Raw genomic sequence first — 25,126 nt, 5'->3', positions numbered from 1 at the left:
CAGCTGATGGGCATCGACTCAGTTTCCAATTCCTTATTACTACAAAAAGAGCTGCTACAAACATTTTTGCATATGTGGGTCTTTTCTCCTCTTTTATGGATACATAAATACAGCTGTATTTAAAAGAATTTCACAGCCCCTTGGGCACATTCCAAATTGCTCTCCAGAATGGTTGGATCAGTTTACAATTTCATCAACAATGTATTAGTGTCCCAATAACTAGAAATTCTAATCTTTCCATTCCTAAATCTATCTTATTTGAATTTGTCTTACAAATATCTTCCTATTTACTGACTCCCTTACTACTGCCTACAATCATATTTCTATCTCCAAACAAAACCTCATTTGATCCTTCCTCTTCTGCCTTTTGTGGTTAATTTCGTTGAAAAGGATGACTGCAATTAAGTGCCTCCACTTTCTCATCTCTCACTCTCTTCTTAATTCACCAAAATCTGAGTTCCAATCTCATCATTTAACTACTCAATGATTTCCTAACTGTCAAATCCAGTGGCCTTTTCTCAATCCTTATTCTTGATCTCTGCAGCCTCTGACACTGTTATACTCTGTTCTCTTCAGATTATTGGGACACTGCTTTCTCTTGGTTCTCCTTTTACCCTCTGGATCGCCCCTTCACAATCTCCTTTGATAGCACCTCACCCATCTGAGGGTTTGTCACATCTGAAAACCAACCATAAGTGTTCCATCTCCTGGCTTCTCTCACTTCTTTGAAGTTTCAGCTAAGATCCTATCTTCAAGAGGAAACCTTTCTCATTCCCTATCAATTCCAGTATCTTCCCTCTATTAATTATTTCCTATTTATCCAATATAATCTTCTTTGTACATATTTGTTTATTTATTGTTTCTGTGATTAAATTGGGAACCCCTCAAGGTCAAGAACTGTTCATCTGCTCCCCCCCCCCTTTTTTTTTATACCTTTAGATCTTAGTACAGTGCCTGGCTTGTAAAGAATACTTAAGAAATACTTACTGATAGTCTGTCTTACCAGATATTTTATTTTGTTGAAGAAGCTTTGAGAAAGGCACAGTTTTTGTTGAAACATCTGTCCATGCTGAAGTTAAACTGACTTCTTTTGTGTCCTTTAATAAATCATCTATGCTTATCTCTAAGGAGATTTAAAAAGGGATTTCATTCAGTACTTTACAAGATCTATGACTTCATTGGTAAATAGACTTGCTGAGACGGAATAACTCCAATTCCTCCTTGGCTTAGTAGACAGCTTCAAGTTACTGTTGCCTAACAATAATTTCAGTCACAGTTTATCAAGACTACACCTGGAGATGTTCTATACTTTGTCTTTTTGAATGTATTTAATTTCTTTGATTTGTATAACATTTATTTTTTGTATATTTCTTATCACTACCCTCTGGATTATATACCTGTAAGTGTGCTACACAACTAATCTTATCACTTTATCATCAAAACATGAATCAACATTTGCTGAAGACCAGGAGTGGTTATATAATCCTAGTGTTTGAAGGGACCAAAAGTTAGACATCATTTAGAAGCCATGCTTCTCCGTAGATTAGAATATACTTGTCTGAAGTAAAACAAGCCTTTAGAAGTATTGCTGTTCTTAAACCATTACAATGGAAAGAAAAGAGAGAGATATGGGAGGTAATAAGCTTCACTCTACTCTGCCTTTGTTAGAATTCGATTCAAGGATCTGTATTTTAAAAAGGTATATAAAGCCATGCCATATAAAGTACATTGAAGGAATCAAGACTATTATAAAGAAAGGGTTTGTTGGGAACATCATAGCTGTCATCAAATATTGAAGGACTATGTTATGAAACACAATTTAGGTATCTTATATGACCCAGAGAACTAAAATGAATTTATAGGTTGGTATATTTTAGCTCAGAATATTCTGATTTAAGCCTAAAACAGAACTATTAAAAATGGAATTAACTTCTTTAAGACAAAATTCATTCCGTTCACAGAAAGCATTCAACCAGAGAGACATAGAGATGTCAAATGGGGGGTTACACATCTAGGAGAGAGTTAATTTACTGAACTCTACATTATCATGTTTAAGATTTTGTGAAAGCAACAAACCTAGGTCTAGAATCTAGTTCTTTACTTTTTTCACAGGTTGCATTTTTCAATATATTGTAAGCTCCTTAATGAAAAGAAATTCACTTTGTCTTCTATTTCTCCTTCCCCCCTCACATAAATATTGCTGTTTGATTAATTAGAAGGAAATAAATCATTCAAGAAAAAAGCCAATGCTGCTTGTTCATTTTTTCATTATTAAGTTTAAAAAAGCACTATACTTTTCATTCACATTCTAAATTTTTTTTGCCTCCCTTAACTGTAAATGAATTTCAAAATTGTATCATTATAATTCCCTACTTACCAACTACTCTGTCTAAGTCTAATTGTTTAATTAGACTTGTAATTGAGGGAATCACATCTGAAATTCCTGAAGGTTCATTTTTTTCTTTTTTATCAGCTATGATGAAAGGGAAAAAATGAAATTGGTATTGTCAGAGATGAAACAAAATTATTAACTGATTATCTACAAACCTTTTAACTTCTACATAACAGCATGTATGTATGCAAACAAATCATGACACAAATTGACTAATTGTTTCATTACTTGTATTTTTTATAAAACCAACAAATGATGTTAAATCAGTAAGTTCCTAATGCATAGCCCCAGCTTTGTCTTTATTTTGTGAAATTTAGGGTTCATAAAGGAGTCACTCTCTAGGAAACAATCAGTCAAAATCAGAAGTAAAATACAAGGGCCACAAAAGAACAGGAAAAGAAAAAAAAAAAGTGTCCAGTTTTTATTAGCCAAGCTGTGCAGTATAAGATAATAACTATCTAAGGTTGAGGAACAAAAACTATGATAATATAACTGATTGTTTAAGGGAAGCCTAGAGGACTGTTTTTTTAGTGACAGAAGAAAAAAAATCCTTATGAAATTTCAGTCAACTTCAAGCAATGGTTGAAACACATAAAGAAAAAAAAAGAATATATATTTCAACTGGAAATTAAATGATTCTATGCATTTGGCAATCAGGAAATTGGTTTGGAGATTAAGATTTAAGCTGACTAAAAAAAATAAAAATAAATAAATAAATAAATAAAAGATTTAAGCTGACTCATTTTATGGCTGATCCACATAGAATGATAAGATTAAGGCCTTGAATTAATGGTATAGAGGGGTCAGAGGAATTTGACTGAAATGGACAAATGGCCCTCCTTTCCACCTTGGGCCAGCAGAAGAAAGTTTGCTCAGCTAGATTGGGGGACTTCTTTTGCACTTCAAAGGGCGGGCTCAACAATGCTCTTAAGGGTGGTACCGGAGGGTGGTACTGGGTGGGAGGATGCTACCGAGAGGGGAAGATGGTAGTCGAAACCGAACTATGTATGTTAATATATCTGCCCAGGTGCGGTTCATAAAACCCCCATCCTCGTGTTGTAAAATGCGAATCACAGATTAAAATGTAACAAGCCAAACAGAAATGCTTATAAGGCTGTCTTTAGTTCTATGAGGTACGGAATTCGATTAGAACTCAGTCCCGAGGGTACCAAATAAATTCTAAATTTTCCTCATTGCGGCTGTCTTGAATTTATTGCCTGGGCTATTTCATGACAAATCAGGATAAGAGGCTGCAAATCTATTATCTTCACTCAAAAGACCAAGGGATGGCTTAATTCTGACTTCAGTTAGAAAGAAAGCTCGGCAAACATGCTTTCTAAATTTTCTATTTTTATTTATTTTAATCCTTTAAATATGTTTAACTTGTTAAATATGGATTTAATAGATTGTATAATGTATAGAAATTTGAATTTGAAAAAAATCAAAATTGAATATGCTTCAACATTTGTAGTTTAGATTAAAATGATAAAAGATAGAGTTCCATTGATGGCTCTGAGTGTACCACTTCAAAGCTGGTACCTATTGAATTTGATATATCAATAAAAAACTATTATATTGTAAGATACCGACTTAAAAGAACTATTCCATATGAATGACCTGAACATCCACACCTGGAAAACAATAGAATTGTTAGGTAGGGGGAAAAAAAACCACTAACACATCTGCTGTGAAAACTGTGGGAAAAAAAATCAAATGTTTTCTCCCTAATTTGACCACTGATTTATTTTTTTCTCTTAAAAATCCGTAATTGAGTATCCAACCATATAGTTCCTCTAATATTTCTAACTTGTGAAAAGATGATATTCTGTGCTAATGATGCGGGAAAGATTCCTTTCTAGATTCCCACTCTCTCCTAGTTAATAATGTAAATTGCCCTTTAACTCACAAATCCTGGTGCCTTTGAATTCCAATAGAAGATCCAGATCTGTCCCAGCCCCACCCGGATATGAGTCAACTTTGGGGCTACATCTAAAAGCCCCTTGAGCTAAGTCTCCTATTATAAAAAGGCCACACTGGGAACCCCTCTTTGCAGAGATTCCAAACATGGTCGCCATGTGAGGACCCTCTGTCCACTGGACCCTTTGTCCAGTGCTCTCCTTATCTCTATCTTCACCTAATAATAAACCTCTTTTATCAATCTAGCTTTCCCGGCCAATCAATGCTTTTATTGGGAACTCGCGCCACTACTAGACCTCATTTACCGCCGTATCCTTGAGCCGAATCTGTACCCCAAACCTGCCACTAGACCTTAACTCTAATTTCATTTAGGTACCCCAAATCTAGACCTCAACACTAATAGATCAGTATAAGACACACTAAAATAACTATGTTAACTATTTTCTTTCTATGTTTGATAGATTATCAAACCCATGGGGATAAGTTGTATAAAGACTTTTACTCATAATTTGTAGACTCAGAGGAATGAGAAAGAGAGCTCTTATCAAATTACCCCTTATTTTTCTAAAGATATTACAAAGCAAAGGAAAATACAATGGTTAACAAAAACAATATTGATTCTCATTTATGCACCAAAGAATAAATTTATAATTAATGCATTTTAAAATATTTAAGTTTTTATTAAAATCATACTTACTACTACTTGTAGTAGGTTGACTATCTTGATCTTTCCACTCTGGCAAAAGGCTTTGGCTTTCAAACTCACCCATTTTCTTGGCTACAAGAAATACAGATTGTGAGTTCGATTAAGAGAGGGGGGAAAAATCCCTATCTAAATACATCTGCTATAAAAACTGTGGAGAATAATCAGAAGTTTTCTCCCTAAATAAGTCCATTGATTTATTTTTTTTTCCTCTTAAATGTCTTTAACTGAGTATCCAAACAAAGCCCCTCTAATATTTATAAGTTGTGAATAGATGATATTCTGTGTTATTATATTAAAATCATACTTACTACTACTTGTGGTAGGTTGACTATCTTGATCTTTCCACTCTGGCAAAAGGCTTTGGCCTTCAAACTCAACCATTTTTTTGGCTGCAAGAAATATTCATTCTGAGTTCAATAGACCAGGGTTGGAGAGGTGGGGAAAAGAGGGGAGCAGGGGAAATCTGTCTAAATACATCTACTGTGATAATTGGAGAAGGATTAAGTATTTCACCCCTCATTTATCAGTTGGTTTATTTCTTCAAAATCTATAACCAAGTACCCGGCCACATATATCCCTCTAATATTTCTTGAATAGATATTCTATGAATTCTATGAATGACCTGAAATCGGTATATTCAAACAATTTCTTTCAAGCTTTCTTAGGCTTTCAAAGGCAAAGCAAATTTATAGGAGCAATATCCTGAGAAAGATTTTCACCTGTCATCTCTAGACTCAGAAATAGTTGTACTTGGAAAAGCATCACTGTCAAATTTCCTTCTATCTTTCTAAGGCTATTCTAAAGCAAAGAAAAATATTAAGCTTTAATGAAAAATGAGAGCGGTATTAATTTATGCACCAAAGAACAAACTCCTTCTGCTTAATATCTTTTAAACTATTTAGGATTTTATTGATATACTTACTAATTGTATCATGCTGAATATCTTGCCTTTCCAAATCTGCCTTTCTTTGGCCTTGAAACTCACCATCTATTTCCTCATCTACAAGAAAAAGTCACTCTGTTTATTTAACAGGAAAAATATCTAAGTCAACTGTGAAAACTGTGGAGAAGAATGAAATGTTTTCCTGCTCATTTATCAACTGGTTATTTTCTCTTCTTAAACTCTGTAATTGTGTTGTCAGTCATAGACCCAATTCCAAGTTGCATTAGCATAGGATAAATTGTTATAAGAGAACAAGATAACTATAAAATACTAAGATGAATTTTTTCTTTTTTTAATTCTAGTTTATTTCTTTTTCAGTTCCACATTTTTCTTCTCTCTTTCCATCATCTTTCTATTTAAAAGGCAAGAAATATAAAACCCATTATGAATAATAAAGTCTTGCAAAAAATTCAGCAATAGCCATATTAAAAAAAAAGAAAATAAAAAGAAGTTAGAAAAATATGCTTCAATCTGTATTCTGAGTTCATCAGTTTTCTATCTGGAGTAAATAATATTATTCATCATGAGTCTTTTGAAACTGTGATGGGGCATTGTGTTACTAAGTTACTAAGTATTTCACAGTTCAATGTATTTACAACATTATTGTTACTATGCAAATATTTCTTCTGGTTCTGTTTGTTTTATTTTGCATCAGTTCATATAAGTCTTTTCAGGTTTTTCTGAAACCATCCCCTTCATCATTTCTTATAGCACAATAGTATTCAATCACATTCGTGTACTGTAACTTAGTCATTCTCCAATTTATAAGCATGCTCTCTGTTTCCAATTCTTTGCAACCACAAAATGAGCTGGTATAAATATTTTATATAATTTCTTTAAAATACATCCTATCTCCCAAAGAGATCATAAAGAAGGGAAAGGGATCTGTATGTGCACAAATGTTTGTGGCAGCCCTCTTTGTAGTGGCCAGAAACTGGAAACTGAATAGATGCCCATCAATTGGAGAATGGCTGAATAAATTGTGGTATATGAATATTATGGAATATTATTGTTCGGTAAGAAATGCATGCCTGGAGAGACTTACACAAACTGATGCTGAGTGAAATGAGGAGGGCCAGGAGATCATTATATACTTCAACAACAATAGTATATGATGACCAATTCTAATGGACCTGGCCATCCTCAGCAATGAGATGAACCAAATCAGTTCCAATGGAGCAGTAATGAATTGAACCAGCTATGCCTAGTGAAAGAACTCTGGGAGATGACTAAGAATCATTATATTGAATTCCCAATCTCTATATTTTTGCCCACCTGCATTTTTTATTTTCTTCACAGGCTAATTATACAATATTTCAGTCTGATTCTTTTTATACAGCAAAATAACGGTTTGGTCATGTATACTTATTGTGTATCTAATTTATCCTTTCATATATTTAACATCTATTGGTCATCCTGCCATCTGGGGGAGTGAGTAGGGGAAAGGAAGGGAAAAATTGGAACAAGAGGTTTGGCAATTGTCAATGCTGTAAAGTTACCCATACATATAACCTGTAAATAAAAGGCTATTAAAATAAAAATTAAAAAAAATACATCTTGTCAAATTTTAGAAAAATATAGAAACATCCTTTTCTTTATTTTAAATTGTAGATCTATGACAATGAGGCACAATTGAACCTAGCAAGTAGCTTAACAATAAAGGAATGATTTTCATGGGTAGCTTGAAGTATGAGATTATAGTCAATAGCTGAGAAACAAACATTTTTCCCACTCTTCTGGGGACATTTTCTGTCAAAGTAAACATTAAAGATTAAAATTCACATTTATTAATCAGAGAAAGATATTTGTTGTAGTAGTGTCTACATCATCTTGAGCAAACTAACTTGTTTAGCTTTTATATAGCTCTTTAAAGTTCATCTAAAGGCAATCTTTGAATTTCCTCTTTGCCTGAACTACATATGAGATGCTTTGATTCACCCAACAAAAGTAAACTGTGATGGTCTTCTTCTTTTTCTATAATATGATTGCTCTCTGTGGGAGCAGGTTTCTTGGGGAGGTTTTCAGAGGCAGTCTTAGTTTCAGTTCAGAGTAATAATCACTTCAAATGCAGCCAGCTGATAAAATCCAAATGTTTATTTCTTCTTCCAAGTCTTGTCTCTTTCCTTGGACCCAGTTAGCTTTAATAGAGACCTATCTCTCTCCTTGGTTTTAAGAGCTCCCTCCGAATGTCTCCAAATCCAAAGGTTTGTCCTTCAGCCTCCAGCCAGCACAGGAAAATGGAATGAATCTGACTCCACTTCTGAGAGTGGGCTTCTGTATCTCCAAAGAGTGCTCTTTGGCCTGAGAGCTTCTTGCTTATATGCTGTGCACTGAGTATACACCAATCATTATATCACTGGGAAACCATTATTTGTTGTAGGATTAAATCAATTCTAAACTAGATTTAAACATTGTCTCCTCAATTCTACTTAGTACCTTGTTTCAAGTTCTGGCCCATAACATCTCATAGGATCAGATCAATTATACTGAACCATGTTAAATTGGATAATTATTGTCTCTATCAATTCTAATGACTTAACACTTTGTAAAGATTCCAACAGTAAACTATGTTAACATGACTATTCTGGAAAAAGCTGAGACATGTATTTCCTCATTTTATTTGTCTATCTTTTTTCTCTTCTGAAAACACATAACTGAGCTTCTGGAAAGGTCTATCCTCACTTTTTTAAATTTATGAATACATATGATGAGAAATAGCATGGAGCACTGGACAGAGCTCTTGGAGTCAAGAGGTGCATGGAGGATTGGATAGAGTAATGATCTTGGAATCATAAAAAACTCAGTTCTATTCTATCTCCATCTTGGCTGAAGAAGTAGGAGGGAACAAGCATCTTTTAAGCATTTCCAATGTGACAGGCACTGTGCTAAGAACTTTTCAAATAGAATCTCAACTTGATTTTCACAGTAGGCCCCTGTGAGGTACATGCTATTATCATCCCAATTTTATAGTTGAGGAAACTGAGGCAGATAGAGATTAAATGAAATGCAAGAATCATAAAGCTAGTAGATATCTGAGGTTGGATTTATATTCAGATCTTCTAATAGACTCCTACCCTAGGAGTCTATTCACTGGGCCATCTGTATGCTTTGGGCCATGTAGTGGCTTCTATATCACTGCTCAGTATCCCAGGCCATTCTCTGAGATTCCAAATTCTATCACAGTTTGTCTCTGTCCTGTTAGAAGGAACTTTCTCAGCAGGGGCTCTCTATATTTATGAAATCACAGCTTTGGAATATATATATATACATATATATGTATAATTATTCCATATATGTATAATTATTCCATATAATTGAGCAAGCAAGATTTAATGATTCTTTAATAAGGAACATTTTTGTGCATGGTTCAGTCTGATGACTTTCTGACCATACCTAGTCATATAGGATCAAAGATCAAGGTACACCTTCAAGATAAAATAATGACAAGGCTTTGACACATTAATGAACTAAAAAAATTCTCTCTTAATATAATTTGAAAAGGTTGACTGTTATATACTTACTAATTAGATTAACTTGGCTTAGAAACAGGTCAGGCAAAGAAATTTTCTTTTCAGCATCATCTTCTACATGCCCTACAAAATTAGGACTTTTAGTCGATTTGATAATGAAAAAACTCTTTAAATAAGCCTGTTGTGAAAAGTGTGGAAATGGATGAGACATTTCTTTTTTTTCCCATTTAATCAATTTGTTTATTTTCTCTTTTGAAAATATAAAATTCAGTGTTCTGGAAGGTTCATCTGATCATTTTAATGTTTAGACACGTTGCAAGCATATTGACAATGAAGACTCAGCACAGAATGTTTGACAACAAAATAAAAAGAAGGATTTTCGTGTGTCTGATGAAATCATATAGCAAATGTTAGATGATTTTCAATTCTAATAATAGGAAATCTTGACATCTGTTGGAGTTCTGTCTCTGCCTAAAGCAGAGCAACTAACAAACTATGCCTTCCTTACTGATAACTTCATTTTTCAAAATAAGAAGGGAAGTGATGAGTCAAGAACTAGTTAATAAAATAGCAGAGATGAGGATACCTGGAGGGAAAGTCTTCATTCTACTCTTTATTTTTATAATAGAAAAGAGAAAAGGATATTCAATATACCATAAATTTTTAGAGAACAGATTCTCAATGGTTCAAAAAAAGGCTTTCTAGAACTCCATGGAAAATCTGTAAGAGAGACAGAACTAAGTTGGCGGAGTAGAGGCAGCAACCCAGCTGAAATCTCCCAACATTTCCCTCCAAACAATTTTAATATAATTGCTCAAACCAAATTCTGGGACACCAGAACCAACAAAAGGTCAGATTGAGACTTTTTCCATCCTAAAACAACTTTAGGAGGTTGGCAGGAGAGATGGCTGTAACAGGTGCATCTTCAGGAGCTCTCAGCCAGAGATGGTAAGGGGGTCAGACAATTGGTAAGAAAAAAAAATTACATGGACCCTTTTCTGATACTTGCTGCAGGATGTAGTGCTATTTGACAACTCTGTTCTCATACAAAAGTTCTAAGTCAAAGTTCTGGTCTAAGTTCCTGAGAGGAGAAGCGTGCTTATGATTGATCACAAAGGAGCAGGGGCCCTGGTAGCAGTTCCAAAACCATAAGAAGCACTAGCATTTGTGATTTTAGGAAAGAAGGGGGGATCTGATCACAGTTCCAAGGCAGAGGAGAACCCTGTACACAGTAACAGCAAGATTATGTGATGACTAACTATGATAGACTTAGCTCTTCTTCACAATACAGTGATCTAAGACAATTCCAATAGACTTGGGATAGAAAATTCAATCTGTATCCAGAGAGAGAACTATGAAAATTGAATGTGGGAAGGAAACATACTATTTTCACCTTTTTTTTCTGGTATGCTTTTTTCCTTGTGGTTTTTCCCTTTTGTTCTATTTTTCTTTCATAACATGACTAATATGGAAACAGGTATAACCTATATCAGATTGTTTGCTTTCCTAGAGAGAGGGAGTTAAGAAAAAGAGGGAGGAAAAAAAAGTATAACTCAAAATCTTACAAATATGAATGTTAGTTTTCAAATTTTCATCTTTACATATAATTGAAATTTTTAAAAAATGAGACCAAGAAATAACAAAATTTTGTTCTTTATGAACAAAAATATAGAAGATAATGTAAGGCACATTTCATAAAAGAAACAACAGATCTATAGAACAAATCAAGAACAAAAAACCTAAGAATTGGACTACCTGAAATCTATGACCAAAAAAAGAATCTTGATACAATCAATAATACAAAAAATAATTCAATAAGCTAATCTTAAAGTATTAGAACCAGAGAGAAAAGTAGAAATTTAAAAACCCCTCAATCACCACCTGAAAGAGATCCTATGAAGAAAACCTATAAGAACATAACAGTCAAATTCCAGAACTCCCAGAGCAAAGAGAAAATATTATGTGCAACTAGAAAAAAGGATCCAATACAGCAGAGCCACAATTAGAATCACACGAGACCTAACAATGTTTACATTAAGAAACTGTTGGTCTTGGAACACCATATATTGAAGAACAAAAGAACTGGGGTTGTAGGTGAAAATCTCATACCCAGCAAAGTTAAGTATAATCCTAAATGAAAACAAAAAAAGACATTCAAAGAAATGCTCAACTTTCAGGATTTTAGTTGTAAAAAAGACTTGAACTTAATAGAAAATTTGACATGTAAAATCCAAGAGAAATATAAAGTAAATATCAAATTACAAGGGATTCAATAAGGTCTAGCCAGCTATGTTTTATATGTGGAAATGTAAATCATATATCCAAGATTGTCATTAGTAACTGAGAAGTTTAAAAGACTGAGGTAGAGCTGAGTATGCTATGATTCTAAAATGCAAAACCTTGTAGGAAAAATTAAAAAGAGTAATTATCATATATAAATGAGGTACAAGAACTGATACTGAGGAATCAGATGAGGGAGGAAGACTGCTCCTTTTGGAATCCTACTTTAATCAGGAATGGATCAGAGATATGTACATATATACACACCCAGAAATGTCTAATAATGAGAGGGGAGTTAGGTTAACTAATAAGATTCCTAATTCTATGTAGGTATATGGGTCAGGAGAGATAGGGAATAGATAACATAAATATAAAATAAAGACCAGGAATATAATTTATTATATTAAAAAAAAAGAGGGGGGTGTGATAAGCATGATCTCAAAGTTAAACTAAAAAAGATTTAATCAAAAGAGAAAAAAATAGGTAAACTATATTATAGGTCCATCATATTAATCATTATTTTAGACTATTTAAAGTAACCAGACAGTATAAAACTAGAATATTGCTATGGTATAGGAAATGATGAGTTGGTAGAGTTGAAAAATATGGGAAAACCTGGACTTTTGAAGGATGGTATTATCTACCTTTTGAGAAAGAAGTATAATACAGTTATATATTTATATATGAATGTATATGTTATTATAGATATCTATATGCATGTATGCATGTGTGTGTGTGTATACACTTAATTGTAACTTTCTTGGGGGATAAGAAAGAGGGAAAATAACAAAATAAAAAGTACACAGCAGAGAACAAAAGAAAACCTACAAGGAAGCAAAGAAAAGATGGATAGTTCTAAACACAATGTGGAGTATTTATTATATAGGCTTTCTTGAAATGGAAATTTATTGTTTTATATTTTGAATTCTCACTTATGTTTTACTGTGCACATGGTAAAGTTTTTTTCCTATTTTCTATTCAAGTTTAAAATAAATAAATTTAAAAGAAAATTAAAAGCACAAAAAAAAATACTTAAGAAAATAACTTTAAAAACCAGACCTGGCCAAGTGGAAGAAAAGACATAACAATTCACTGAAAAGATTCCTTAAAACACAGAATTGGCCAAATGGAATAAAGAGGTAAAAAAATCTAACTGAAGAAATAATTCCTTAAAAATTAGAATTGGGCAAATTCTACTAACTCCAAGAAATATCAAGAAACAATCAAAAAAAAGTCAAAAGAATTTTTTAAATAGGAGAAAATATGAAGTATTTCATTAGGAAAAAACACTTACCTGGAATACGGATGGAGGAGAAATTATTCAAGAATTATGTAGATTGCCAATGTCTAAAATTATGACCAAATAAAAAGCCTAGATATTATGTTTCACAAAAGTATCATAGAAAACTTACACAATATTTTAGATCCAGATAGTAAAATAGAAATGCAAAGAATCCACTGATCGTATCTTAAAAAGAGATCGCAAAATGAAACCTTTCAGGAATATTATAGCCAAATTCCAGAACTCCCAAGTCAAGGAAAAAAATATCATAAACAGTCAGAAAGAAACCTTTCAAATATCTTAACGCACAGTCAGGATCACATAAGATTTAACAGTTTCTATTTTAAAGGAGCATTAAGGCTTGGAATATGTTGTTCTAGAAAACAAAGGAGCTAGGATTACAACCAAGGCTAATCTACCCAACAAAATACAATATGACTCTTCAGAGGGGAAAAAATGGATATTTAATGAAAAAGAGGACTTTCAAGCATTCCCGATGAAAGACCAGAGCTGAATAGAAAATGTGACCTCCAAACACAAGAATCAAGAGAAACATAAAAACATAAACATGAAGCAATGTATTAAGGTTAAACTGTTTGCATTCCTGTATGGGAAAGAGATATATGTAATTCTTTTTTTTTTTTAATAACTTTTTATTGACAGAACCTATGCCAGGATAATTTTTTACAACATTATCCCTTGCACTCTCTCTTCTGTTCTGATTTTTCCCCTCCCTCCCTCTACCTCCCCTAGATGGCAAGCAGTACTATACATGTTAAATAGGTTCCAGTATATCCTAGATACAATATATGTGTGCAGAACCGAACAGTTCTCTTGTTGCACAGGGAGAATTGGATTCAGAAGGCATAAATAACCCGGGAAGAAAAACAAAAATGCAAGCAGTTTATATTCATTTCCCAGTGTTCTTTCTTTGGGTGTAGCTGCTTCTGTCCATCCTTGATCAATTGAAACTGAGTTAGATCTCTTTGTCAAAGAAATCCACTTCCATCAGAATACATCCTCATACAGTATTGTTGTTGAGGTATATAATGATCTCCTGGTTCTGCTCATTTCACTTAGCATCAGTTCATGTAAGTCTCTCTAGTCCTCTCTGTATTCATCCTGCTGGTCATTTCTTACAGAACAATAATATTTCATAACATTCATATATCACAATTTACTCAACCATTCTCCAATTGATAGGCATCCATTCATTTTCCAGTTTCTAGCCACTACAAACTGGGCTGCCACAAACATTTTGGCACATACAGGTCCCTTTCCCTTCTTTAGTATCTCTTTGGGGTATAAGCCCAATAGAAACACTGCTGGAACAAAGGGTATGCACAGTTTGATAACTTTTTGAGCATAGTTCCAAATTGCTCTCCAGAATGGCTGGATGTGTTCACAATTTCACCAACAATGATACAAGTAATTCCTAAGAATTTTATCCTTATTAGGACAGTTAAAAGAATACATGGAAGGCATAGGTATGAGTTGGTTAGCTCAGTGTGCTCTAAAATAAATAAATAATTAAAAGAGTGTAAAAGAAGAATGCACTGAGAGAATGGGGAAGGGAAAAAAAGAATGAGGGAAATCATCAGATATAAAGGGAAATCATCAGATATAAAGGATGTATTCAAGGAAGCATTTTATAGTGGAGGGGGAAATGGAAGGAGTAATGAGCATTACTTAAATCTTGTTCTCATCAGAATTCATTCAAAAATAGAAAAACATATTCACATTAGTAGGGTAAAGAAATCTCTGTTACAGAAAAGAGAGTAGAAGGAGAAAGGGATTAAGAGAAAGTGGAGGAAAGTGATAAAAAAAAAAGAGAACTGATTAAGGCAGACAATGGTCAGATGTAAAACAGACTTTTGAAGAGGAACAGGGTAAAAAGAGAGGGAAAGGAAGAAACTGAAGAAACAGGTTGAAGGTAAACATCACAGTTAAGTCATCATAACTGAATGGGATGAAATCATCAATAAAATGGAAGAGTAGATTAGAATCTAACAATAAGTTGTTTATAAGAAATACACTTGAAACAGACACATAGAGAATTAAAATAAATTATCTGAGCAGAATCTATTATGCTTCAGCTGAAGTAAAAAAACAAAACAAAACAAGGCAGGGATAGCAATCATGATTTCATACAAAGAAAAAGTAAAACTATACCACATTAAAAAAGATAATCAGGGAAATTACATTTTGCTAAACAGTGCCATGGACAATGAAGTAATAATTAAAAAATAGTAAGCTTCTCTGATAATGACCTCATTTCTCAAATACATATGGAACTAAATCAAATTTATTAAAATAAGAGCCATTCCCCAAATTATAAATGGCCCAAGTATATGAGGAGCAAGCAGTTAAATTAAAGCTATTTGTAGTCATGTAAAAAAAATTCTCTAAATTGCTTGTTTAGAAAAATGCAAATTAAAGTAACTGCAAATTATTGCCTCATACTTATCAGAACTGACATATACTGGGGGGAATGTGGAAAAATAGAGACATAAAAATGGAGAATGATTTCAAGGTATGCCCAAAGGGCTTTAATCTATCAATACTGCTTAACTAGATCTATCTCCCAAAGAGAGCAAAGTAAAGTTAAAAAAAAAAAAACCTTTATATGTACAAAAATATAAGTGTTTTTTGTGATGGCAAAAAATTAGAAATGGAAGGAATATCCAATAAATTGTGGTATATGACTATGATGGAATATTACTGTACTATAATAAATGGTGAAGGAAATAGTCATAGAAAAATGTGCAAAGACATGAACAACAAAGTAAAGTGAGAAAAATCAGATTATACACAATAACAGCAATATTGTAAGGATAATCAGCTGTAAAAGACTTACCTACTTTGATCTATACAATGACCCGAAACAATTTTAAAGAATTTTATAATGAAATATATTATCCATCTCCAAAGAGAGAAATGGTAAATTCTGAGTGCAATCTGAAGCAGAATTTTCTTGTTTTCTTTATTTTTCTTGCTTTTTTTGTGATATGGCTAATATAAAAACATGTTTTACATGATTTCACATGTATAATTTATATCATATTGGTTGCCTTCTCAGTGGGTGGAAAAGAAGCTAGAGAAAGAAATTGAAACAATTTTTTTTTAATTTAAAAAATAAATAATACTTTTTTAAAAAATCTTTAGAAAAATTTCAACCAATAGGAATTGAAAGTTGTCAAGAATGAAATTCTGGCCAAAAGAAAAAAAGAAAAAAAGAAACAATTTTGATTAAATAGATAAATAAAATTTTAAAAAATTAAAAAAAAATGAAACTGACCAACTCAGATTTTTAAAAGATGTATAGAAAAACCAAAAGATCAGGTGATGGAAAATGAATTTTTAATTAGTGTGACAGTCTCATAATCAGAGTCAGGAATGCTAAAACTCAAAAGAAGCTATGATTGTCAATGAAAGCTAAGAACAGTAGTTCCTATTTCCAACCTCATCCCCTCCGCCCCTCTCCAAGTTACTGTGAAGAAAGGAGGGGGAAAACAGAAAGAATAGGACTGTGGCTTAAGAATAGGATGGAACAATGATAATGTACAACAATGGAAAAGAGGCAGAGCTACACAACTTGTATATCTACTGATATCTCCATTGAGGAAAATAAGGATTGGATTGGAAAGAGTTACTATATAAATACTTATTCCTTTCCTTTTCCCTTCTCTTCTAATCAGCACCCATTTGTATTATTGTGTTCAGTTCTTAGTGCCACATTTTAGAAAAACACTGTAAATCAAGGGAATATCCAGAAGTGGGGGCCAAGATAGAGAAGAAGAAGGTGACAGTTCTCAAGGTCATGCTATATGTAATAATCAGTTAAAAGAACTGGAGCGATTAAGCTTGAAGAAGGGAAGATTTATGGGAGGATAAGATAACTTTCTTCAAATATCTGAAGCCCTGATAAATGGAAGAGATACAACTTGTTCTGCTTAGTCCCAGAGGACTATCAGGAACAACATTAGAAGCTTGATGAGAGGCAAATTAAAACCTTATATAAGGAAAAGTTTCCTAACAACTAGAACGCTCCAAAAGTCAAATGAGGTATTTAAGTAAAGGTGTAATGACTATATATAAATGTCATAAATGGGATTCAATCTAGGTGACCAGATCACCTCTGAAATCCTTTCTAGTTCTGAAATTTTGTGAATTTGTAATTTAATCTCATTTACTCAATTTTTAGTCTGATAGTCTTAAAATATTCAAAATCAGATGCAAAAACAAAAGTTAATAATGACAGAGTTGACTCATGAAACAAAGATGTCAATTAAAAAGTTCTTGATTAATATAATATTAGGAAGGAATATTCCTTATTCCTGAGTAAGTTCACTCTGTCCTTTAGTTGACTTTTCAAGCAAAGTTCACCTTGTCCTTTAATTGACTTCTCAAGGAATGTATCATGTATGTGTCGGCTGTTTAATCTATGTTTCAGGAACTAGCACCTCCTGAAACTCAAGGACAGTACTTGGGAAAAATGGCTAATCTCCCATGTATGTCATTTATTAATTACAACCTTGCAGCCCCTCATGGTTATCTCCTTGATGAGCTAACACATCTGTATTCCCTTAGTCATTAGCCAAGAATGTGGGCTGAAGCACAAAACCCCTGGCCTGTCCATATTCCAAATCCCTGGCCCAAAGCCTTCTTTGTCTGAAACCCGTAAAAGCCCCTGCTCTGAAATGGCTCATTAGAGTCTCATCCTTGGAGAGGATGCTCTGCCTTGGAACCATTCCTAGTTTGGGACTCATAGGCTGAATGCATGATTCCCCAGCCACAGTGAATCAGAGTTAGTGCTCCCCCGAATTGGTGATGTTTTCTTTCTCTTTTTCTTCTATTCTGATTATAATGTTAATAATTATAGTATGTTTAGTTATTATCCTTATATGCTGGTTTTGTTATTGCAAGGAATGCTTTTAGATATTATTAAAGTTCTTTTATATTTGGCTTCTAAAACACATACATCATTTGTGATAGCTAATTAGAACTTTCAAATCTCACAATATATTAATACATAGTTTAAAAACTTTAAACATTATTGTACTTACAACTGATAATTTCTGTTTGGTCATCTTCACTTCCTTGAGTTTCCCTTGATTTGTTTCGTGTCAATTCTAGGTGGATAGGAAAAAAACTTTCATCATTAACTTTTAACAATTTCCTGATTATAAAATTAATAAGAATAATTGATATTTATATAACATTTAAAAACTTGGAAAGAATTTTACAGATATTTCATTCAACTCTCATAACAACACTCTGAAGTGCTACAAAATTCATAATATTAATTTTATACCTAGGAAAACTGAGGCTCAGAGAGACTAAGCGACTTGCCCAAAATCAGACAGCTAACTAATTATAGTGAAGAAAAATCTTAATTCAGGTCTTCCTGATTCATAGCCACTTCTCTGTCCTCTATACTATGTTGTCTCATCCTTAGAGAGCAAACTTTTCAGTTTAAAATTACCACCATATTGATTACATTAGATTCAATTAGCATATTCAGAAGAAAAAATATTTAAACGTATGTATTGTGGAAACTCTAGGGGGAAAAAAAGATGCTTCTCTCTTCTAAAATTTTTTGCTCATAAGATACATATAATTTACTCAGAAGAACTTCCATTAACTTGTGAGTAGTGACATATTATATCAGTGACAAACAAGGTTCATCTGTAAAATTGGGAATTGGGACTAAGTGAAGCAAGATGTCTGAATAAGAACTCTGTATCCCTTTCATAAAACTTAAGAAAGCAAGAAATGAGCAAAAGTAAAAATATATATGAACTAAAAGAAGAGAAAAGAAAATCCTAATTAGAAAATTTTTCTTTAAAAAACCTAAGAAACTGAAGAAATGAACCAGCAAATGAAAAAAACTTCATATAAATATAGTAAAGAAATACTTGAAGATAAAAGATTGCCAGCAAAAATGTCCAGAAGATGATGTTAATTCTTAACTAATTATTGTTAGAAAACAAGAAGAAAAACAATGCCCTCATGACTGTTCAGAATTGGAAAGCCTTATTAAAGACTTGGAGCACAAGAAACAAAATTGGAATTCTTAATGAAAAATTTAAAAGAGCACAAGCTAGAAAATTTTAACAAAGCAATAAATATTCTAAAAAAGAAAATGAAGGAAATGGGTCTCAAAAATGCAATAATGCAACAAAAATTATTAGCACAAGATCAATGATGTAAAACAGAAGTGTAACACTGCTTCTAAAGTCATAGGATCAAAAACAGCTAGGTAGTACAATGGTTAAAACACAAATCCTAATGTCAGAAGGACTGGTGTTCAAATCCAACCTCATTGTGTGAAACTATGGCAAGTCACTTAAGTCTGATTGTGTCAAAAAAAAAAAAAAAAGATAGGATCATAGGTTTAGAGCTAAAAGGGACCTTTGAGTCCAACTTTCTCATTTTACAGATAAAAAAATTGAAAGCCAGGGAGAATAGTTTGCATGAAGTCAAATAAATAGCATCAGAGATAAGAACCCAGAGTTCCTGACCTTAAAGTAAGTACATTTTCTACTGTAAGCCAGGACTCAGAAAGAAAACTTAAGAATCACTGACTTTTCTAAAGAACATGCTGAAAAAAGAAGAAGAAGAAGAAGAAGAAGAACACAATAAAATAAATAATTATGCTCAAGGAAATCAAGAAAGGGAGGTGGAACCAAGATGGCAGAATAAAGGCAGGAACTCATCCAGCCCCTCCCCCAAACTGCTCCAAATTCCTTTAAATAATGACTAAATAAACAAATTTTAGAGCATCAAAACATCCAGAAAAATGGAGTAGAACATTTTCCAGCCAAAAGAAACTTAGAATTTCAGCAGAAAAGGTAGGAGTCCAGTATACAGCCCCAGACCTGGACTTGATCTCTGAATACAGCAGCAGTACTGGTGGCTTCCAGCCTAGAGACACCAAACAGGAGCTGGAAGGTCAGCAGGAAAAGTCTGTGAAACGAGAGTGGGACCCAGTGCAGGCCCACCAGGCCCAGCCCCAGCCTTAGCTCCAGCTCCTGTCCAGACTCCAATTCCAGCAAGGCAGGATCTTTGCATCAGCACCAAGTGTTGGAGCTCTTACTTAGTCCAGGAACACCAGGGATGGCTCAGAAGGTCAGTGGAAAGGGTCTGTGGCAACAGGGTGAGAGTCTGGTACACACCTTACAGCTCCAGGGCAGAAAAGAGTGATTGTGGTCAGGTCACAGAAGGATTTCTGAAAACAGCTACACAAAACCCCTGAAGTCTAGGACAATGCATCCTCCACCCTGGAAACAGGGAAGGAAAATGAGCAGAAAACAAAAAAAGTTTCTGATCACTGAAAGTTATTATAGTGACAAAAAGGATAAAACATACACTCAGAAGATAACAAAGTCAAAGCTCCTACACCCAAAGCCTCCAAGAAAAATAAGAATTGGACTCAGCCCATGCAAGAGCTCAAAAGGGACTTTGAAAATCAAGAGAGGGGCAGCTAGGTGGTACAGTGGATACAGCACCAGCACTGAAGTCAGGAGGACCTGAGTTCAAATGTGGCCTCAGACACAACATTTCTTAGCTATGTAACCCTGGGCAATTGCCTCAGGGAAAGAAAAAAGAAGAGAGATAGAGGAAAAATTAGGCAATGGGATGATGACCAGCTGTAAAGGACTTTGGTATTCTCATCCACGACTACTCTGAAGGACTTATGAGGAGGGGTCCTATCCATACCCAGAGAAAGAACTGAGTCTGAATACAGATTGACTCATTCTCTAATATTCTTCTTCTCTCTATTTTTAATTTATTTTTTCTTGAGGATAGGAGATCTATGTTTTCTTTCTTTTTTAAAAAATGTATTTATTTATTTATTTGCAAAGAATATGCATGGGTAATTTTCCCAACATTGACCTTTGCAAAATCTTTTGTTCCAAATTTTCCTCTCCTTCCCCCTATTCCCTCCCCTAGTTGGCAGGTAGTCCAACACATGTTAAATATGTTTAAATATATAGTAAATTCAATACATGTATACATATTTATACAGTTATCTTACTGTACAAGAAAAATCGGATCAAGAAGGAAAAGAAAAACTGAGAAAGAAAAAAGAATGCAAGCAAATAACAACAGAGAGCATGATAACACTATTTTGTGTTCCACAATCTGTTCACACAGTTCTCTCTCTGGGTGTAGATGGCTCTCTTCATTACTGAACAAGTGGAACTGATTTGAATCCTCTCATTGTTGAAGAGAGCCACGTCCATCAGAATTGGTCATAGTATAGTCTTCTTGTTGCTGTGTATAATGGAGATCTATGTTTTCTTTCACAACTTTTATGGAAATGTTTTACAGAACTTCACATGTGGTTTCTTAATTGTGCATGGGTACAAGGGAGAGAACCTGGAACTCAAAAATCTTAAAAACAAATGAAAAAATTGGTTTGAATGTAACTGGGGAAAAATATTAAAGAAAAATACAGAAAAAAAGGAAATCAAAGAAGAAAATTCTCTAGAAGTATCAGACTCAATGGGTAAAAATTCAATAGAATTCATATGATGATAAGAGAAAGGTATCTAGTTTTAATTCACTGAGAAATATGGTACTCAAACTCCAAAGTAATCATGTTAAAGAAAAAAATATTGCAAGTGACAAAGAAACAATGGCTCATGTTAAAAGGAACTCCAGGTAGAATTGAGCAAAACTGCTCACCAAAAGGGTAAAAAAACAGAACTAAGATATATGGAAAAGCAAAGGAAAATGTCTTATAACCAAAGATATTATTTTTTTTCAAGTTACATGTAATCATACTGAGAAAAAAATAAACTAATCATTTCTTTTGAAGGAAAAAAAACTGATTTGGGAAATATCTTTAATATGTAAATGAAATATACAAAAGAAATTATGAGAACAAATAATTTTGAACACCCAAATAGGTGTTTATATGCTAAAATGGGAAGACAAAAATACTGTCCTTTGGGTTACAAACTAGAGGATAAAAGTAAGAAGAGGCTTAGTTTTCTTGAAATCAAGACATCACAAGTGAAAGTGTTTCAAATATAGAGATAGGCAGGGAAGGAGGATAAGATAAGAAGAGGGAAGCTCATAAACTACACTTTAATCAGGGCAGGACAAGGGAAAAGTAAAAGTAAAGGTAGAATAAAGAAATGAGGATGCTAGGCTGAAATAGGGAAGTGAAGGAGCTTTGGAGTCAAAAGGTGAGATCAATTTCAAAAGGAAGAGGAAAGAAATCCTTTGATTTAGGTCTGACTGGAATTATTGAAACACAAAAGGAAAGGTAGGAGGAGATTATACTGGATTATTCCAAGCAACAAAAACTACAGCCACCCAGCACTAATTTCTTAGAGAAGTGTTATGACAGGGTTTATGGAGGAAAAAACAAACATTCCCATTAATATGAATATTAATAGGATGGTGTTGCCCATGAAAAGAAGAGAATGCCAGAATGAGTTAGAAAGAAAAACTTGATCTGATCTAAGAAATAGAATTACAATATAAAAATTCACAGAAACTTGAAACAATGAGTAAGCTTTAAGCTAAACAATCTTGGGTAAACTTTCCCTCAAATCTTCCCTCAAAAATTTCAAGCTGAGGCAGAAGACAGGGGGCAATGTCCACTGGAGATTCTGCATCTTGGTAAGTGACCAACCAAACAGCATCTGAGAGCCAGCCCCGCGTACAGTTGGACAGTCTCCAGAGCAGCACTGCAGGAGAGCTGCTCCACCATGCTCTGTTCAGACCCATTCGTTGTGTGTGGGCTTCTCCACACAAAGACCCCATTTTCATGATCTGTTCACATTCATGCCTTACCACGCATGTTCCTCTAGGGAGCCACTCTTTTCAGTGATGTTGTGTGCACCTTTCAAAGTGTGTTTCCCAACTTCCTGGTAAAAATATTTTATTGCTACTTTTTAAAAGTAGCCATTTCATTAAATGATTTTGCTTTGAACTGCTGCTAACTCAAGCCTGACTACCACCATCTCAAGCTGTTTCTCTCTACTCTTATTAGAGCACTGGAGAGTAGACAGCCAATCCTCCCAATGCCTCAGTAGTTGCCTGCCATGTGCTCTTTCTATCCAACACTTTTTTGGAAAGACTTTCAGCAGACATTAACTGTACTAATGCTTTCCTCCAAGAAATATAGAAGCTATATTCACTTTCTTTTACTCTTCACTCTCCACACGATCCAAATACAATAAGGTGATACTTTCCTGTGACTCACAACAATCAAGGCAATGTTTTGAGGAAAAGAGGGAGTTTTTTGATTGTTATTTGTTTTATTTCTTGCCTTCATCACAAGCAGTGTCTTTATTTTGTCCCATTTTCTTTATTTGAATTACACCCTCTTCTGACAATCCATTCTCCTTAATTTCTTTCAAATCAGATAAAAAGACTTCCCTAGAAAACTTTAATTGAACTCTTTCTGTTCAACCCTGTTCACACTATTATCATTAACTCATCAGTATCTTATTTTAATTATGGACAACACTATTATTCACTTCATGATGTTATTTTCTAAATGTTCTTGAGTCATTTCCAATGTTTTTATTTTTAAAATTAGATTTAATGTCATTAAGGACAAGAACCATACCTCTTATTCTCTTTGTATTTTTTCTTATATCTTCCACTGAATCGTTCACCAAACTCATAAATGCCCATTCAAGCCCCTACTGAGTCACAGAATTGCCTCATAATAAAATGATATGCTTGGTACTTAATTCAAATAGAGAAAAGATAACAATCTAGGGAAGAAAGCATAAGCAATCAAGTAATTATGAAATGCAAGTAGAGAATAAATATATATGCTTGGTTTATATTGATGAAATTGTGAAAATAATGGATTTGTTAGGTTGAGATTATCTATATGAAAAAACGATGTGAATGGTTTTGTTTTATTCATCACAAAATATAAAATTTTAGATAGTTGAACCATTTCCTAAAATTGTTTGCAAAAATGCATCAATAGTCAAATTTCTACGATTGGGGCTTTATTCTTATTAGATTCTATAAGATTGCTTAATTTTGTTTTTTAGAGCAGCCAAATCAATTGATCTTAAAAAAAAATTAGTAGGCAATCTCTCTCTTCATATAAATATATATCATGTGTGTATTTATAAAATATATATATATATATTGTATTATTCTAATATATCCAGAATTTAAATTGACAAGATTTAAATTGAATTGTCTAGAATTTAAATTGATAAAAGGGTTGGAGGTAGATTGAGTATCCAATCAACAAAAAGACATTCAAAATTATTCTATGAAGTAGAGATTTAATTATTTTTCTTCTTAAGATACTAGATTTATATTAAAAATGCAACATTGTATTAATATATTATCTTAAAATAAAAGTGTAGGCTATATAAAAAGGCAAAATAAATCACACATTGTATCCACTTATATAAAATCAATCTTTCAGATACAATTTTAAAACCTATTAACTATTTTCCATACTTCACCTTCAAATCACATAAACTTCTCACATATGCCTACAAATACATTCTAAATAGTAACCATATGTACATTCCCCAGGGTTAGATATATAATACTGCTTATACAAGTACAGAAAAGATTACAAGAAAATGATATCGCCCTAAAAATTGTGGTTTATAAATCTTCACAATTTTTTCTCTAGTACAAGTTATTTTTTTTTTACTCAAGCTAATCTTCATATCTGATATATTGATAATCTGATTACAGGCTTTATCTAGTTTCATCTGTTCATTATACTAAATATTTAAATTATTTCAATTCAATTTCATTTCAATTCAGTTTTCTACTATGTTCAAAGTTCTTATTAGGTTGGGATTAGAATCTATTTTATTTTCCTTTAACATTCTACTTATTCAGTTTTCTTATTAGAAGATCTTAGTTTTATGGTGTATGTGTAAGTGGGTTGAACGTATATGTTTAAGAGTTAATAGGTTATTCATTGCCAGGATACCTTCCCATGGGATTTACATTTGTGGCAGTATTCATTTTGCAAAAGAAGAGAGAAATGTGATTACCTTGAGGGTCCTTTCTGAGGGGAAGAATCCATACTTCAATATGAGGCTTTAGTAACAACAATAACAAAAAATTTCAAATTAGGTATATTAAATAAGTATATAAAATACACAAGTTTTAAAAA

The 25,126-nt window shown here is 33.2% G+C and overlaps 1 protein-coding gene and 1 long non-coding RNA gene across 7 annotated transcripts in view; one reads left to right on the top strand and one right to left on the bottom strand.

Moving 5' to 3' along the window:
• CCDC7 (coiled-coil domain containing 7) overlaps positions 1-25,126 on the bottom strand; it is a 152,807-nt gene that overhangs the window by 11,027 nt on the left and 116,654 nt on the right. For 3 of the 5 annotated variants that reach the window (XM_052000779.1, XM_052000781.1, XM_052000784.1), the window contains 2 exons: positions 25,005-25,050; positions 23,637-23,735 (listed from right to left, as the gene is read on the bottom strand). Coding sequence is in view for 1 of the 5 variants with exons in the window: in XM_052000783.1 (XP_051856743.1) it covers positions 1,004-1,123; positions 2,378-2,473; positions 5,007-5,087; positions 5,324-5,404; positions 5,938-6,015; positions 9,480-9,551; positions 18,057-18,122; positions 25,005-25,050 (640 nt within the window). In the remaining 4 variants the exon portion in view is untranslated. Of the gene's footprint in view, positions 1-1,003; positions 1,124-2,377; positions 2,474-5,006; positions 5,088-5,323; positions 5,405-5,937; positions 6,016-9,479; positions 9,552-18,056; positions 18,123-23,636; positions 23,736-25,004; positions 25,051-25,126 lie in introns of those variants that run through there. The other 2 variants (XM_052000783.1, XM_052000780.1) reach the window with 2 other exon arrangements.
• LOC127564321 (uncharacterized) overlaps positions 1-25,126 on the top strand; it is a 131,787-nt gene that overhangs the window by 4,060 nt on the left and 102,601 nt on the right. The gene's annotated exons all lie outside the window — the stretch shown is intronic.

This window comes from Antechinus flavipes, chromosome 5 (assembly GCF_016432865.1).
Source record: "Antechinus flavipes isolate AdamAnt ecotype Samford, QLD, Australia chromosome 5, AdamAnt_v2, whole genome shotgun sequence".
NCBI classification, from domain to species: domain Eukaryota; kingdom Metazoa; phylum Chordata; class Mammalia; order Dasyuromorphia; family Dasyuridae; genus Antechinus; species Antechinus flavipes.
This window is presented reverse-complemented; position numbering and strand designations above follow the sequence as displayed.